The sequence below is a fragment of the Chionomys nivalis genome, chromosome 15, assembly GCF_950005125.1.
Source record: "Chionomys nivalis chromosome 15, mChiNiv1.1, whole genome shotgun sequence".
Classification (NCBI taxonomy): Eukaryota; Metazoa; Chordata; class Mammalia; order Rodentia; family Cricetidae; genus Chionomys; species Chionomys nivalis.
In genome coordinates, this window is record NC_080100.1 from 5,599,184 (window position 1) to 5,613,314 (window position 14,131).

Below are 14,131 nucleotides of genomic sequence, written 5' to 3' on the forward strand. Positions count from 1 at the left end.
ACTGAGGATTTTAAAAGCAGCCTGACTACCAGGGAGTCACCCTTTAGCACCCTTGCTTGTGGCGATTCTTCCCCAAGGCCACATGCTACCCGCCAGCTCTATTACGCGGACTTATGGGAAATGTAGTTTCACTCACTGTGACGTCACGAGCAAGGCTCGCACTGTCGCCTTATGATTTCCTTCCACCCTCCGTGCTTCCCTCTCCAATTTGGACTCAAGGGTTTTACTATCCTGCTGGGGTTGCATCTCTGAGCTCAGGTTGGTTCGGGGTGCAGGGCAGCCCAGCAGGTCTGAGGGATCGTGCAGAGGGAGCCGGTAGGTCCATGGTGAAAGGAGTGGACACGGGGCCCATGGGAAGCAGGAAGAAGCTTTGGATTTGCTGTTCCTACCTAGGCTGCGCCATCCAGTCAGGATTTAGGTCCGCGCCAGGGAGAAGGCGACGGGGTCGGTGCTGGGTCTCCTGCTGCTCCAGTCCGCCGGGGATTTCGCTCCTGGACAGGGAAGGTCGGCTGCCGGCCCCCGAGGTTGTGCCGGGAGCTCACTTTCCAGCTCGCCCTGGGAAGCCTGCTGCTACCAGCTGACTCTGAATGGTTGTAGTCAGGATTCTCATTGGTCTACAGAAGAAAGGGGAGTTTCTGGTCCCTACTGCACTGTATTAGTATTTGGTTATAATGAGAGACCTAGGAAGGACGTGCTTAGTGTTATTTGACAAAGCCAAGTTCCAGATACGACACGACGGTTATTTTACTGGAGCTCCCAAACCTTTGTGCTGTGTTCCATAGCTGACTAGTCAGGGAGAGGAGCTATCCATGACCATAGTGAATTTTATCACAGATCCCTGCAAAACTCACCACAGAGAAGCTTCAGTACATAGACATAGTTTCAGACATCAAACTGACGTCTATTTATTACTAGTTGTGTACTAGAAGCTTGGAATAAAATAATGCCTTTATACTGTAGAAAAGTATTCCTTTCTCAGAGGGCAGATGTTTGTGAGCCCCCATTAATCTTCTTCCTTGCCGGAGTCTAATCACTTATAAGTCTTTAATATTTAGGACAATTTAAATTTGAAGCTCAGGCATTCTCTCCTATTAGATAACAGGATACATAGAAATTGTGAGAAAAATAGAAAATTCTGAAGTAGCAAATATTTTTTAAAATGAACATTAAAGTAAATATGTCCAGCTGCTATTGTAAATGATAAAAAAAAATGTGAACAATCTGAATGCATAACTGTTCCGTGGGGGAAAAACTAGCCGGCAGGCGTTCGTGTTTACTGCATTCTGAAGACTGTCTGATGGAAAAGATTCTCAGGCTGTAACAAAACAATAACAACAACAACAACAACAACAAAACTGGAGGTGAAAATCTGAAAAAAATTTAACTTCTAAACTTGTAATTTCTGCTCAACCTTTTTGGCCTCTAAGGAAATTTCGAGAACATGCCATTATCTTTGCATTTCTTAAGCATCATATTGCCCAGAGGAAATACTTTTAATTTTTTTTATAAATTCCTTTTACTCCTTATTAGTTTTTTCATTTCTATCTCAAATCTGATTGCTTTGTTATTTTAAATTTTTGTGCCAGGAAAGAACATCAGTATTAGCAAGACTGCGGTGGTGCACACATTTAATCATAGCACTTGAGAGGCAGAGGTAAGTAGGTCTCTGAGTTCATGGCCAGTCTGGTCCACAAGAGCTAGTTCCTGGACATGCTCCAAAGCTACGGAGAAACCCTGTCTCAAAAATCCAAAATAAAGAGGCATGGTATTTGTTCATTTATTTTGTTAATGTTGCTGTAAGTGGATCTCTCTACAGTTTTCCTGCAACATCAGAGATCTGAGAAGGAGAAGTTAGAGCAGGAAGTATAATCCAGATGGCTCTGTGTCAATTAATAAATATTTTAAATGTCATATTCAATGGATCTCTACGGATTTTGAGGACCATCTATTAAGTATGCCTGAATTTAAACAAACTTCCTTTGTATTCTCTATTTGAAAACATGTATGGAAGACTAAAACTTGTTCTCATAAATGAATTACATTTTTGCTAAGTTTAACATAGTACTGAGCACATGGAAGAATTGAATCATCTCTAAGGTGACTGACCATTAACTTGTGTGTTTTAATTATCACAATTTATAATAAGTTAGTAGCTTCTGTAAGATGAGGATTTTACAGTTTTATCCCTGTTAAGCTTGAGCCTTAAAATTTTGAATTGACGATCTCTTAGTATTGAAGTAAAACTTTAAAATGTAATTATAGTTTGTAAAGACTAAAATGCTAGTCATATTTCTTTAAGTTGGTTTCTGCTAGTCTGAGTAGACCTTAGGAATTTAGGCCTCACTTATAAAAGATACCTTGTTTTTTTTTATTTTAAAAATTTTAGAAGTGTAGTGTTAACAAAGAAATAAGTGGTTAAACTTATACTTAACAAAGACCTAAACTGTTGACATACATCTCTCAGTCAGCTTTTTGTCAACTTGAATAATCATGATAATCTTAGGAATTTAATGGTATATAAATCCATTCTAATCTAAAATACATTAGCGACCTGCTGTTGACAGTTTGGTCTATAAAATTACAATAAAACCTAAAGGGGACAGTTGTACTAGTCAGTTTTATAGGTGTGCGTAGTTGGTTTTATACATCATGGTCATCTCAATCTGAATGATGGTGAAGTCATATGGTGTGTGTTCTTCAATTTTTCTAAAGATGACTTCTGAACACATGGTTGTTTTCATACTGATGAGGTCATCAGTCCAGATGGAAGCAAACCACGTTGCTACTATTTAAAAACTTCTTATTTTTTGCAGTGTTTTGTTATAGTCCTATATTCCTGAACAAGAGTTGAATCATATGTGTAGTATACTGTAGTAAATGAAAATTTCTTATTAATAGGTTTAACTATCAGCATATTTTTACAAACATCATGCTAAATTTTTGTTATTTTTTACCATACCAATGAATTTATTAATCCTGACATTAAGAATTTATACAGAGAGATTTCTAAGCTCCATGTGCTAATTTATACATGAGGTTAATAAAAATAGTCAATGGCTGGAAAATACTTATCAAAGTTGATTGATAATGGCAACTTTTGATTGTTGAGATGTACAACCCAGGAATGGGTAAAATATTTTCGGTGGAATATGTACAATCTGTATACAAAATTTAGGCCCCGTTGTTGTTTCAAAAAGCCATATAAAGAAGCATTAAACGTATTAACTATAAGATTTTTAGATGTAATTTAAGGCAAAACCTATGGAGTATTGTTTTTAAAAAAATCTTAGATAATATCTTTTGGATAGTGATTATCTTAGATACAGTTTCTGTTGCTGTGAATAGAACCCATGACCATGGCAATTCTTACAAAGGAAGATATTTATTTGGGATGAGCTTATGGTTCAGAAGTTTTGATCCATTATCATCATGATGAATGGTGTGCAGACAGACATGGTGCTGGAGAAGCAGCTGAGAGGTCTACATCTTGACCCTTAGGCAGCCAAGTATTGGATTTGGCTTGAGCATGTATGAGACCTCAAAGCCTGACACAATGCCGCACCTCTTAATAATGCCACTTCCCATGGGCCAAGCATTCAAACACAAGAATCCATGGGGGCCATACCTACTCAAACCACCACTGTGACTATCGATAGATCCTGAGTCAGATGACACTGCAACCTGGCAGTTATTAGTACAGAGCAAGTAACCATCCTGCATTTTCTTTGTGGTGTGATTATCCCTGAGGTTCTTTTCCAATAAGATATTGAATCTATAAACTGCCCAACAGCATTACTTCAGAAGCTAATACCCTGCTTTCTTTCAGCTGTTATGGTTTTTCGTAGCCAAGTTTTCAGAAAGATTCTTAAAGAGCAGAGCCAAAGTCATTGGCAGTGATAGATCAGCATTTACCTATTTGAAATAGCAGAAAATTATAAAGTTTGCCATTTTAGTTTATTTGCTGTGAAAGTTAAGCACTCATTTGAATATAGATTTGCCAGAGGAGTATGAGAAGAGACTGTTATTTATACATTGCAGGACCAGTAGCTCAGGTAATTTAAACAATGTCCGCTTAAATGGTTTATGTCCTAATTTAATGTTTTGCTACTAGAACTTTTAATTTTTCCCCATTTCAATTTAACCCCATGAATGGAATATTAATCTATGCTGAATTATTGCCACTATTCAGGAAAAATAAAATAAAGTACAGCAGATAACAACAACAACAAAATCTAAACTTTGGGACAGCCAAGTTGCCCTATGGTGTACTTGCAATGCCCTGCAAAACCTTTCTAGGAACTGGGGTATTACAGAGGCCACTATCTCTATCCCAGTAGGAGAAAAGGGCCACATGGCCAGGGGACTTTGACTTTCAATCAAATATTAGGAAGACTAAGCAAACATGGCTGGCCTGGTAGCCAAGCAACTAGTTAATATATTGAGCCTTGCTGTGACCTCCCAAGATGTGTCCAGCAAGGGAAAAATGTTATTTTTTGTTTGCTTGTTTATTTTGTATATATGTGTGTGTTTGTACATTTTCTTTTGTTTTCTTTGACTCTCATTCTCGTTGTTTACAAAAATGATTAACAAGGATTTTTTTTCTCCTCCTTCATGGGGTCTCGGTATATTAGTTCTTATGGGAATAAAGTAGAAGAGGTATCGCTCTGAATATCTCACCTGTTTGGATCAGGATAATATTTCACTAAGTGTATAAACACTGTCGCAGGGTCCTGAGAAGAACCTGTATTTCTCCCAATCTCTCATTAAAGATCATGGACCATTTAAGTGAGTTTTGTGAGTTTGCCCGAATTTCTACTGAAAGGAAAACTTCCTTAACTTCTCCTAGGGTCAAGTCCCACCTTGTGTTTGTTCCTCCAAGCTTTATTGCTGGTGGGGAGAGTATCCGCAGGAAGTTAAGAATGAGACTTGGGCCAACACCATTTTAGCTAGCACTGGCTCAAAATTTCTTGAGTTTGACCAAGCAGTTTATTTTCCTTACAAATTATAACACAATTAAACTTTTGGAAATGGACTCCATCTCAACATTGTGACAGCAAAGCTTTAGCCACGTCTACACTGGAAATTATTTTCAATATACATCATTTTGGTGAGACACCAGTGACCTTTACCCTAAGAGTGGCTTCTTACTCACAGAGGAACAGAGATCAGAGTAAAGGTATAAGGAGGACTGATTTGTAGTAAACATAAGCTTAGGCTTTATTCACTGAGAATGCAAATTACATGGGACCACTTTCATAAGGATTGGCTTTATTCACTGAGAGACAAAGCTCAGAATTAGGACAATGCCTTGGGTTTGGGGTGGTGTCGAGATTCAGGTGATGGATCCAAAGACTAGGAGAAGATCTCCACTGTGTAAGGCAACATCCACTCCAGGCTTCCAGGTGAATAAACATCCGGCATTTCCTTCAAGCTGTGCCTTCTGCATCATTCCCTTTGTCCTTTCATGGGGGCGTCTGAGAAAGTTGAGTCAGTGTAAGTCCCCACAGCCACTGAACTTACTGCTAAATTGCCTCATTAGAAGTTTGTTAAAAATATTCATAATTCAGTTTTGTCTACAAATTGTTCATTTAGTTTTCTGCCTCTTGGTGGCAGAAATTCAAGTCCCTTGGTACAGACATTTGCATCACTCTGTGCATGCTCAGGAAGACAAACCTCAGCCAAGAATTGCTGGATCAGATCTGCACCCTCATTGTCTATATCGTTTGTGGTTGTTCCTATGGGCTGAGCAGTACCCTCTTCATCTCCATAGCTCTGTAATGATAGAAATCTATGTTCTGTTTGCTGTATCATGATACTAGCACGGGACACAATGCTTATTTTATCTTAAGATTTTATTATTTATTTATTCATTTTGTATGCATGGTTATAATGCTAGTGTCCTTGTTTAAGGCGTTGTCTGATCCTATGGAACTAGAGTTAGAGACAGTTGTGAGCAGCCATGAGAATCCTGCCTCCTGAGAATCCACCCCAGGGCCTTTGGAAGAGCAGTCAGTGCTTTTTACTACTAAACCATCTCTCCGGCCTGAACAGTCCTCTTTTCATGATACACTCACTCTTGATTTTGTGGTTCTCATGACTAAAATATCCCTTGGAGTTTCTAGGATCTCCTGTCATTCAGTGTCCTTAATGATGAATCCTGTCAACATCACAATACTACATCAGACTTGTTTACGGATATTTTTTACCTATATCAGAAGGGCTTCTAGCTCTCTTCTCACTCTTGGCGACCTTTAGATTTATATCCAGAATACATATGCCTCCTGTTATTTGTGCTTTTATTATGGTTTTAATTAGTATAATACAAATAGTATTCATTTTTTTTCATTTCAGGAAATGCTGTCTTTCAGGGATGTGGCCATTGATTTCTCTGCAGAGGAGTGTGAATGCTTGGACCTTGATCAGTGGACTTTGTACAGGGATGTGATGTTGGAGAATTTCAGCAACCTTGTGTTCCTGGGTGGGTGGTCCTATTTTTAAATCATTGCTGCCTTTTAATCCCTGACTCTGCTAATCAGGAACTACAATTCCAGCACTATCAGCAGTGCTTGTGCCACAGGAGCTGCAGCCTGACGGAATTCTGTTCCCTCATGCACCGCCTCTTTCAAAGCTATGAAGGGAACTTGTATGAATCTCTGTCCTGAAGAACTCAAGATTTGGTGGCTGAGGTGGACTTCCTCTCCGCAGAAGGAAAATATAGCAAATAGCTCACCTCCTCTCCTTGCTGTGTCTATGAGAAAGCTCTCATTCTTCTCCACACCCGGACTTAAAAGCCCTTCTCCACCTGGCTCCTTCCTACCTCTTCCAGTCAGCTCGTTGCTGACGCAGTTTCCTGAGCACAGGGGAATTTTATTTAGTCAAACAAATGTAACCTATCTTTCTATCGTTAGTCAAATGTTCCAGGGGATGAACAAAATCAACACACATTGAAGTGATATTCTACCACATGGGTGAGGGAAATTTCCATGGTGAACTCTTAATTAACTGTCAGCATCAAACTTGATTTCTTTCTACAGTATCTCAAGGGTGCTTGTGCTTCCAACAATGAAATTTATGGGGCAAATTTTAGGGAAATTAAGGAGAGTATCCCTAAACCTTAGAATGATTTTTTTTCTTCTCGTGTTTATAACACCTTCCCTTTGTTTTTAGAGGTATCCTTTATATTGGGGATAATGCCATAAACCAATTGGCATGAGTAGGAAGCACACATGGTAAAAAGAATACCACACCCTTTGATTTTAATACTTTTCTTTGTAACTGAGGGACATGAAGCTCAGGACCTGCAAATCCTTTTAAACATGGCCCCGTCAGGAAATTCATCAAGAACGAATCCTCTATAATCATTGACTGTGTCCTCTCCTTCCTTTATATACAGTCATAGAGAGGACATGTGATCCCCAGGAGAATACACTAATAATGATGTTCTCTTTTCCCATGAACAGGACTTGCCTCCTCTAAGCCATACCTGATCACATTTCTGGAGCAAGGACCAGGATCTTCAGACATGAAGAGACAAGGAGCAGCTGCCATGGAAACAGGTGTGTAGGAATGAGGGGCCAGAGGCCAGGGTGAGAGGCCAGAGATCCAGCAGAAAGCCAGGCTCTATCACCAACACTGACTCACAAGGTTCTGATGGACATACAGTTTAAAGGATTTCCTTTTGTATTTTACTGTGAGAAGAGGGTGTTCTTGATGTTTTGATTCTGTTATGCTTTGTCCTTCACCCATTAGATCAGCTTCTGTTTACAGTAACTGACTAAGCTCTGTAATTTCTATGTAAACAGAGTTTATTTTTCATAAGTTGGTCAAAAGATCCTTATTTATAAAATGTGCATAAATCCTTCTGTCTTCAATCCTTGAAATATATTATTTAATATTTAAAGGCACAATTTTCTACTATTCAACTGAATTTTTATACCTTCCAAAACTAAGCATTTAGAATATATATGAACTATTAAATTATGTGTCTTCCAACTTAAACAACCTTTACACTTTGTGTTCATCTGTTTTTTTTTTTTTTTTTTTTTTTTCGAGACAGGGTTTCTCTGTGGTTTTGGAGCCTGTCCTGGAACTAGCTCTTGTAGACCAGGCTGGTCTCGAACTCACAAATATCCACCTGCCTCTGCCTCCCGAGTGCTGGGATTAAAGGCGTGCGCCACCACCGCCCGGCCTATACTTTGTGTTCATCTGGACATAAAATTTCTTTTTTTTTTTTTTTTGGTTTTTCAAGGCAGGGTTTCTCTGTAGCTTTGGTGCCTGTCCCGGAACTAGCTCGTGTAGACCAGGCTGGCCTCGAACTCACAGAGATCCGCCTGCCTCTGCCTCCCGAGTGCTGGGATTAAAGGCGTGCGCCACCACCGCCCGGCTCATAAAATTTCTATATGTGTTTAAGTGTCTCGTTTAAATTAGCATCATAGTTTTTTTTTTTTTTTTTTCTTTATCGAGACAGGGTTTCTCTGTGGTTTTGGATCCTGTCCTGGAACATAGTTTGTTTTAATATTGGTTGAAGTTATGCGTCCCCCACATATTTGACATAGATTTATATTCATTTTTTTCTATGTTCTATGTTGTCCTGTCTTTGTCTTTTACTTCTAGGTAATTCAAGCTATCATGGTGGTTTTAATTAGGATGCACTGAATACATCTTTAGAATATTGAATGTAACGTTATTAATATTGAAAAATACAGGTCTGAGCCAATGTTTCTGTTTTTAAAAATAAACATAAATATAGAGAATTTTGCTCAGGTTTCATTCATTTCTCAACTTTTACTCACCAGGGAATAAACACTCTACTGGCAACGAATGTGGCAAAGCCCTTCCTTGGAACTCACAACCTATTAGCCACCAGAAAATTAATCTAAGAAAGAAGCCATATAAATGTGAAGAATGTGCTAAGAGTTTCCGTTCTCCATCATTACTTTGTGTACACAGGAGAATTCATACAGGAGAGAAACCCTACAAGTGTGAAGTATGTGGCAAGGCCTTCCGTGCTCTATCCTTACTTTCAAAACACAAAATTGTTCATACAGGACAGAAACCCTACAAGTGTGAAGTATGTGGCAAGGCCTTCTATTTTCCATCACGACTTTCTCTACACAAAAGAATTCATATACGAGAGAAACCCTACAAGTGTGATGTATGTGGCAAAGCCTTCTGTTTTCCATCACTGCTTTCTGAACACATGAGAATTCATAGAGCAGAAAAACCCTACAAGTGTGAAGCATGTGGCAAGGCCTTCAATTATCCATCACAACTTTCTCTACACAGTAAGATTCATACAGGAGAGAAACCCTACCAGTGTGAGGTATGTGGCAAGGCCTTCTGTTTTCCATCAAAGCTTTCTCTACACAATAAAATCCATTCAGGAGTGAAACCCTACCAGTGTGAGGTATGTGGCAAGGCCTTCTATTTTCCATCACAACTTACTGTACACAAGAGGATTCATACAGGAGAGAAACCCTACCAATGTGGTGTATGTGGCAAGGCTTTTTATGTTCCATCACAACTTTCTTTACACAAGAGGATTCATACGGGCGAGAAACCCTACAGGTGTGAAGTTTGTGGGAAGGCCTTCTGCATTCCATCACAATTTTATGAACACCAGAGAATTCATACAGGAGTCAAACCCTACCAGTGTGAAGTGTGTGGGAAAGCCTTCTATTTACCATCACGACTTTCTGAACACAAGAGAATTCATACAGCAGAGAGATCCTTCAAGTGTGAAGTATGTGGCAAGGCCTTCAAAAGTAAACCAGTACTGTCTGTACACAAGAGGATTCATACAGGAGAGAAACCCTACAAGTGTGAAGTGTGTGGCAATGCCTACAGTCGTCGATCAGGACTTTCTGTACACATATGGATTCATATAGGAGAGAAACCCTATAAGTGTGAGTTATGTGACAAAACCTACAATAGTCGAGCAGGACTTTCTGTGCACAAGAGGGTTCATACAGGAGAGAAACCCTACGAGTGTCAAGTATGTGACAAAGCCTACAACAGTCGATCAGGACTTTCTGTGCACAAGAGGGTTCATACAGGAGAGAAACCCTTCAAGTGTGAGTTATGTGACAAAGCCTACAAGAGTCGATCGGGACTTTCTGCACACAGGAGTTTCCATACAGGAGAGAAACCCTCCAAATGTGAAGTATGTGGCAAAACCTTCAAAAGCCCATCAGCATTTTATACACACAAAAAAATTCATACATAAGAGAAACCCTTCACGAGTCAAGTATGTGTCAACGACTTCTATATTGCATCACAAGTTTCTGAACACTAGAACATTCATACAGGAGTGAACTCCTTCAAGTGTCAAGTATGTGACAAAGATTTCTATATTCCATCACAACTTTCTGTACACAAGAGGATTCATATAGTAGAGAAACCCTACAAATGTGAAGTATGTGGTCAGGCCTTTACTGATCTGTCACAACGTGCTAAATATATAAGCATTCATCCAGGAGAAAGATGTTGAAATTGTAAAGTGTGGCAAGGATTTCAATTCTCCATCAGCACTCTCTAGACACAAGAGAAATCATGCATGATAGAACCCTGGAAGTGGGAAGTGTGTGTCATGACTCCATGCTGCATCATTATTTGGTGTTGCAGGAACGCCTTTCGCTCCTTCAGCCAATAGCCGCTGAAATACCAGCCCACTGGGGCGTGGTCTATTTCTCCTTGAAAAAGAGCGGCAGCACTCTGCTAGCTCTCTTGCTTCTGGCTCTTGCTCCAGTGACTAGACTGCTTTCCTAGCTGTCGGTGTTCTGTATGTTTTTCCCCTAAAATAAATACCCCTTTGAATCCAAACTGGTGTGGGATTGTTTCGCACATTAATTTAAAGTACTTGAGAGAATTCATACAGGCAAGAAATCATACAACTATGTGTAAGGGCTTCTGTTCCATCATGACTTTCTGTACAGAAGAGCTGTCATATAGGAGAGAAATCATACATGTGTTAAATGTGTGGCACGTCCTTCAGTTACTCATAAGGACTACCTATATACATGAGCATTCATACAGGATAGAACCCTAAAACTGAGAAGTATGTGCCAAAGTCTTCCATTTTCCACCATTACTTTCAGAACACAAGACATTCATATAGAAGAGAAACCCTACAAATATGAAATATGTGGCAAGATCTTTAAAATGTCACAGATTCTTTCTGCTCATTTCATAATCCATTCTGGAAAGAAACCCTACAAGTTTGAAGAATGTAAAAAAGCCCTATATAAAATGTCATACCTAACTCAGCACAAATTCACTCACAATGGAAGAAACCATACAAATGTGAAGAATGTGGAATACTGTTTATACCAGAAAACTTAAAGAACAAACAATTAACTCTGGAGAGAAACCCTACAAGTGTAAAGACTGTGACAAAGAATTTAGAACTCTCATAGCATGTTCTGGGTCCCAGATTATTCATATTGGAGACATTGTGAGTGTGGAGAATGGCAAGGCCTTTTAGCTGTCTTTGATCTTAAACAACATCAAAGAATACATTTGTGAGAGAAACCCTGTGAAGAATGTGCCAATTCTTTTGCACTTACTTAGAACTTTTGAAACACCTGATAATTCATCCTCAAGAGAAATGCCACTACTGCCAAAAATGTTAAAAATAAAAATGTCTTTAATAATCTTTTGAGTGTTTCTCAAGACAAAGTAGTTCGAATTGCAGTGAAATAATACAAATTTCCAAATGTTCATGAAATGTTTTATACTTCTGGATACCCTAATATATATCAAAAAATATTCTGGATAGAAACCCTACAGATGGGGGGCACAGTGGCATATCCTGCTGTGTATTTGTTGCTTTTATTGACTGACTACTAAAGCTGTATGGGAAAATCCAAAAAGAGTGAGTATGTATCATCAAGGGGAAGCCAAGATGACAACAAAGGAGAAAGATACCAGAACATTATCAGTAAGCCACAACCTCACAGTGTTACATAGATTAATAGAGATGGCTTAATTTAATAGTAGTCTACAAATGTCATTAGTGTCAAAAGTTAAAAAAAAAAACCTTTAATAAGGTTTCTACTGTTTCTCAAATCAAGGTAGTTCAAACTTTAAAATAATACAAATGTTAAAATGAATATAGATGCTAAAAAGAAATCCCACACTAACTCAGAATTTAGTATAATAAAGGGTTATTTATTTAAAGGTAGACACACAGATCAAAATCCTCTGTATGAACAGGAAACGAATTGAATCCAGCAGCCAGAAGAGAGTGCAAATGTACGCTTTACATCAGCATTTATAGTATAAGAGGCCACACCGAAGTGGGCAGGTAACTTAAACGCTACTGGCGGTAGGATTTGCTATACCATTGAAATCTTCATAAAATGTTTTATACTTCTTCAGACCCTAGGAGATATCAAAAAATAGTCTGGATAGAAACCCTATAGATAGGGTGAATGTGATAAAGACTTTGGAATCAATCAGACAGACCCTCCTTGTCTTTATTCTGCTAAACCATTGGTGAAAACAGCTTTTTTCATTTGCCAATAAAAACAACACACATACAGAAGTACATCCCACACCACTCTATCATCATTGTCAGTAATTGGAAATAACTTAGATGTCCTTCAGTGGTAGAATGAAACATCAAAATGTGGTCCAGATTTGGAATCTTTTCATGCATTGTAAAGATGTGTCATTCTGATTGGTTTAATGAAAATGGAATGGGCAATAGCTTGGCAGGGTTTTCAGGCACAGGATGCTGGCAAGGAGAACGGGAGAGATGTCAGACAGAGAGGGAGCAAGTAGCATGGGCAGTACAGAATAAAGGTTATAAAGCAAATAAACCAGTCAAAAACAGCTTGATAAAAATAGGTTAATGTAAGTTGAAAGAGCTAGTTAGCAGCAAACCTAAGCTATTGGCTCTGCTTTTATAATCAAAAAGTATCTCTGTCATTATTTGCGAGCTGTCTGGCAGGACAAAGAAAACCATCTACAGGTACATTTACACAGAGAGTATTTCCCAGCTATTTTTAAAATGACATCATGCAGATTGTAGACATATTAATGGAACTAGAAAAGAAGCATCCTGAGAGAAAAACCTATAGAAGACAAATATGGTATGTATCCACTTATAAGTGCATGTTATTTATTAAATAAATGATAATAAAGCTTCAACCTATAGATGTAGAGAGGAGTTGTCTGTGGGGATGTATTAAACTCCCGGGAAGGGGAAATAAAATAGATTTTCCAGATGGACTCAAGACTGGTGGGGACCAAAACAAGAGGGGTCAGGTGTGAGGGGTAGAGACAGAGCTGGAATTGAGGAGCATTTTGGTTTAGGTTGTGGAAACCTAGTACAGTGACAACTTCCTAGAACTGTGAAGGAGTCCTATTGAGGATTCCTAATCATGAGCCATATGAGATCTCAATTGACCATCCGTTGCACAAGGAAATGATTAAATTGAAGGGACTGGGTAACAGTCAATTCATTTTTTCCCCAAATGGATCCCATGGAAATTCTCCAAACATCCTAGGCTGATGCTACGACGAAAGATTTCTCTCTATATACTGATAGTGGAGTTCCATTACTGAGGTCATCTACACATTTAATCAGACATGGAAAATTGAGCACCTTCATACACTGAGCCTTTACCTCTCTGTTCTAGTCTCTTTGATGGAGTTGGATAATCTGTAGGGTACAAAAGAGAAATAAGAACACAAAAGTTCAAGGATGAAGACTGTTTCACCCCAAGTTGGGGATCTACCATCACCTTCACCATACTTAACAACTCAAACATGGAGAGGAAGATTCCTCAAAAACCCTCCAAAGCCCTGCCTGCAGAGACAGGACTCAGGCTCCTAAGGTGCCTCAGCTCAGCAAGGGTTCCCTCCTTCTGCCCTGCTGTGTTTGTGTTTCCTCAGCCCTAATAAAAACCCTTCTCTTCCTGTGGGTTCTCCCCTGTGGTTTGGTGTTTTCCCTGATGCTACATGTTGCATTTGAGATTTTTTTCTTTGATTTCTTCATCTGGCAGAGAAACAACAACAAACCAGAAGAGATCAAAACTCCCCGATGGTAACCCTGCAACAGCAGAATGTGTTCTCCATATTCCAGCCCCACAAGATGTTGTTTAGTTCTGTTGTGTTGCTGAATTTA

At 39.0% G+C, this 14,131-nt stretch overlaps 1 protein-coding gene across 1 annotated transcript; it reads left to right on the forward strand.

Annotated features, from left to right (window-relative positions):
• The first annotated feature begins 191 nt into the window (after positions 1-191).
• LOC130887504 (zinc finger protein 728-like) lies at positions 192-11,103 on the forward strand. Its single transcript, XM_057789990.1, has 5 exons — positions 192-258; positions 1,587-1,654; positions 6,352-6,478; positions 7,461-7,556; positions 8,796-11,103. The coding sequence occupies exons 3-5, from the start codon at positions 6,355-6,357 to the stop codon at positions 10,223-10,225; spliced, it is 1,650 nt and encodes a 549-aa protein (XP_057645973.1). The 5' UTR covers positions 192-258; positions 1,587-1,654; positions 6,352-6,354; the 3' UTR covers positions 10,226-11,103.
• Positions 11,104-14,131: the final 3,028 nt, after the last annotated feature.

Bases quoted from the DNA above. Each gene is read 5' to 3' on its own strand.
- LOC130887504 (XM_057789990.1), top strand. From the start codon at position 6,355: ATGCTGTCTTTCAGGGATGTGGCCATTGATTTCTCTGCAGAGGAGTGT. The intron at 6,479-7,460 runs GTGGGTGGTCCT...TCCCATGAACAG, and splicing joins CAGCAACCTTGTGTTCCTGG to GACTTGCCTCCTCTAAGCCA. The intron at 7,557-8,795 runs GTGTGTAGGAAT...TTTACTCACCAG, and splicing joins AGCAGCTGCCATGGAAACAG to GGAATAAACACTCTACTGGC.